This window comes from Montipora foliosa, chromosome 2 (genome assembly GCF_036669935.1).
Source record: "Montipora foliosa isolate CH-2021 chromosome 2, ASM3666993v2, whole genome shotgun sequence".
NCBI classification, from domain to species: Eukaryota; Metazoa; Cnidaria; class Anthozoa; order Scleractinia; family Acroporidae; genus Montipora; species Montipora foliosa.
The window spans coordinates 31619607-31622546 of NC_090870.1; the positions used below are offsets into that span (position 1 = coordinate 31619607).

The window sequence follows — 2940 nt, forward strand, 5'->3', positions numbered from 1 at the left end:
AACCAAAATTAATTAGACTTGCTTAAAAACCCTTTTCCCATTTTGCCCCTCTGAAATGTATGCCAAAAAAGTTAGGGATGCAATAATAAAAGAACTTTTCACAAAATTTTTCTTCTTTCACAAAATTTACAATTATCAAAATGTCCTTTTAAAAATGTAAAAACCCGGTAAAAAAAAAAATTCCTCAAGAGCCCACAAGAATGAAATGAACATTTTACTAATTAACTGAGGCGCCGTCACGTCTAGCGGATAAATTTGACGACTTTCTTGTTTGTATAAACACGCATTTGGCTGCTTGAGTGTTTCGTCTTGCAAATAAAGCTTAACTTATTTTAAAATTATCCTTCTTCGTTTCAGTAGTAGTATTAGCCTTAGTATTTCTTTTTGATTACTTAAATATGTCAGCAGACACGCGCCAGCCAAAACGCAAAATGTAAATAATAGTAATTTAATAAGGCGGTTCAAAACTTTTACAGTAGCGTAAGAAACAAAAATGTTTCTAAAGCGAGACAAAAGAATGGATAATTCGAATGATAGAAAAAAGTATAACGCTCAATTACATGAAAATGTTAGTACTCACAAGATAACCAGTGAACCAGAACGACTTTTGTCGTGTCCGGGTATTGAATGCATTGTGTGAGGTCTTTCCACTGATATTGTTTTCGTAAACAATACAAAACGTGTAAAGGACGAGTTTTTATCAACACTTACCTTGCTCGTCGTCTTGCTCATTCTCCTCTTGATCTTCACTGATCTTCTTCTTTTTAATAAAATTGAAATCAAGCAAAGTCCTATTTCGTTTCGCTCCGCTGCCTCCGGTCGCCATGATTTTTTTTCTACCTCGTGCGCTCTAACGCAATCTCTTCTCGCATTTCGCAAGCACGCACATCGACGCGACATTCTCAGCTTTCACAATCAATTAAATCAGTTCCGAATCGTGTCACGCACACATTTTATTGTACCTTTTTAAGCAAAATAATTTTTTTTTTTACTCCCTGTGATCCGATTTGGCTTCCAAGGAATTGTTAACTGAACAATTTTATTTCCGCAGTATTCGGAATAGCCGGTGAAATGAGCCGGTTGCCGGCTTATTTTGACAACCCTGCAATGATCAGTTTGTCAGATCAAAAACTTTAGAAAAGAAGGATCTCACATGGCTTCTGTCTAGTTTGTTATATAATCCATTTATGGAGGTTTAGGGATAATTTCCGTAGGGCTAAAGGTAGATAGAAAGTTTGGAAAGCCTTCCATCTTAGGATTTGTTTCACGCATCTTACAGGGTTGGGGAAGAATCTAGCACAGTAATTTATGAGGCCAAGGAAGCTGCGAACCTTGTTTGGATTTGTAGGCCTCTGGGCATTTTTGATGGCAGAGACTTTCTGGTCATCAGGACTTATTGCGGCAGAAGAGACCTTGAAACCAAAGAAAGTGAGCTGCAGAACACTGAACAGGCATTTGTCCTTATTCAGGGTTTCTCTACGATCTGCTGCAAAACTTGCCCCAAGTTTCGGTCATGCTCGGCTTGGTCTTTTCCATAAACGATAATATCATCAGAGATATTCCGCATGCCTGGGCAGCGACTGAGACTTTGCTGAATAATGTATTGGTATGCTTCGGGAGCTGAAGAGATACCAAACATTAGCCTTTTGTAACGCCACAGGCCTTGATGGGTTGCAAAGGTGGTGATTTCTCGTTATTCACGGTTTGATTCAATTTGATGATATCCTCAGCAGAGGTCAAGTTTTGAAAACAGTGCCGCTCCATTAAGCTCCTGGAGTGTCTCTTCCAGTGTAGGAATTTGTTGACACTTCCGCAGAATGGCTTGATTTGCTTGGCGCATGTCAACGCACACTCCAACTTCACCATTGGGTTTGGGTATGGCAACAAGTGAAACCCACGGTGTTGGTCCTTTGACACGTTCAATGATGTCCAGCTGTTCAAGCTCGCGTATTTTATGGTCAACTTTGGCGCGGATCTGAGAGGGAATTTGACATAGAGGCTGTGCAATAGGCGTAACCGAGGGATACACATGAATTTGCATTGAGAAATCGCGCAGTTTTCCGACACTTTGGAACTCTTTGTCATATTTCGCCAATATTTGCATTACGGGGTCAGTCGTGCATAACAGATTACGAATTTCCGTGACTTCTTGGAGCAGACCAAGGTTGATTGTCATTTCGCTTCCGAGTAACGAGCCAGTGCGTTCATCTTGCACCACAATGAATTTTGCAGTTGTCTGGTGCTCGCCCCAGAATCAATCATTATATCAAGCGCAATGCTGGAAATAACAGCCGTGACGTTCTTGTCATGCTTGTGTGGTCCAACCACGAAAACATGTTCATTGCTCACGGAATTTTCTGAATCATCTGGACATGGCACTTCTCTAACCTTGACAATTTTCTTCTTAGAATTCTGGCATACACGCGAGAAATGACCTATCTTGTGGCATGTATTGCAAGTCGCTTTAAGTGCAGGACAGCAAGGGTTTTGCGCTTTGTGACCTGATTCTCTACAGCAATAACAAACAGGGTGCACAGTTGCACAGGGTGTGGCAGTGTAACATTTGTCGACCACGAATCACGAATTATCTCCTCTTTGTTAGGAAATTCACAAGTAGCTGCGAGAGTTTTTAAACGCATCACATAATTGGTGATTGGTTTTTGTTGTTGTTGCGAAGCTTGGCGAAAGCTGTGGCACTCGAAGTAAATATTCTTCTGCGGCTCGAAGTAGGCATTCAACTTCTCTAAAGCTGTCTTGTAGTCATCCCCTGTGTCGGAAAGGGTTTCGAAAATCTCCTGGACGTCTGGTCCGGCAAGGTGAAGAAGCAGTGCATGCTGTTGCTTCTTGTCAGCAATGGCTGACGCGATTAAGTACCGTATTTACCCGTGTATAAGTCGACCCCCCCATTTTTGATGGCAAAAAAAGCAATTTCTTAATTTC

At 41.1% G+C, this 2940-nt stretch overlaps 1 protein-coding gene across 1 annotated transcript; it reads right to left on the reverse strand.

Moving 5' to 3' along the window:
* Nucleotides 1–1726: 1726 nt before the first annotated feature.
* LOC137991513 (uncharacterized) lies at nucleotides 1727–2176 on the reverse strand. Its single transcript, XM_068836588.1, has one exon. It carries the CDS (start codon nucleotides 2174–2176, stop codon nucleotides 1727–1729), a length of 450 nt encoding a protein of 149 aa, XP_068692689.1.
* Between the last annotated feature and the right edge of the window lie 764 nt (nucleotides 2177–2940).

Coding starts and splice junctions, on each gene's coding strand:
- LOC137991513 (XM_068836588.1), bottom strand. CDS start 2,176: ATGACAATCAACCTTGGTCTGCTCCAAGAAGTCACGGAAATTCGTAAT.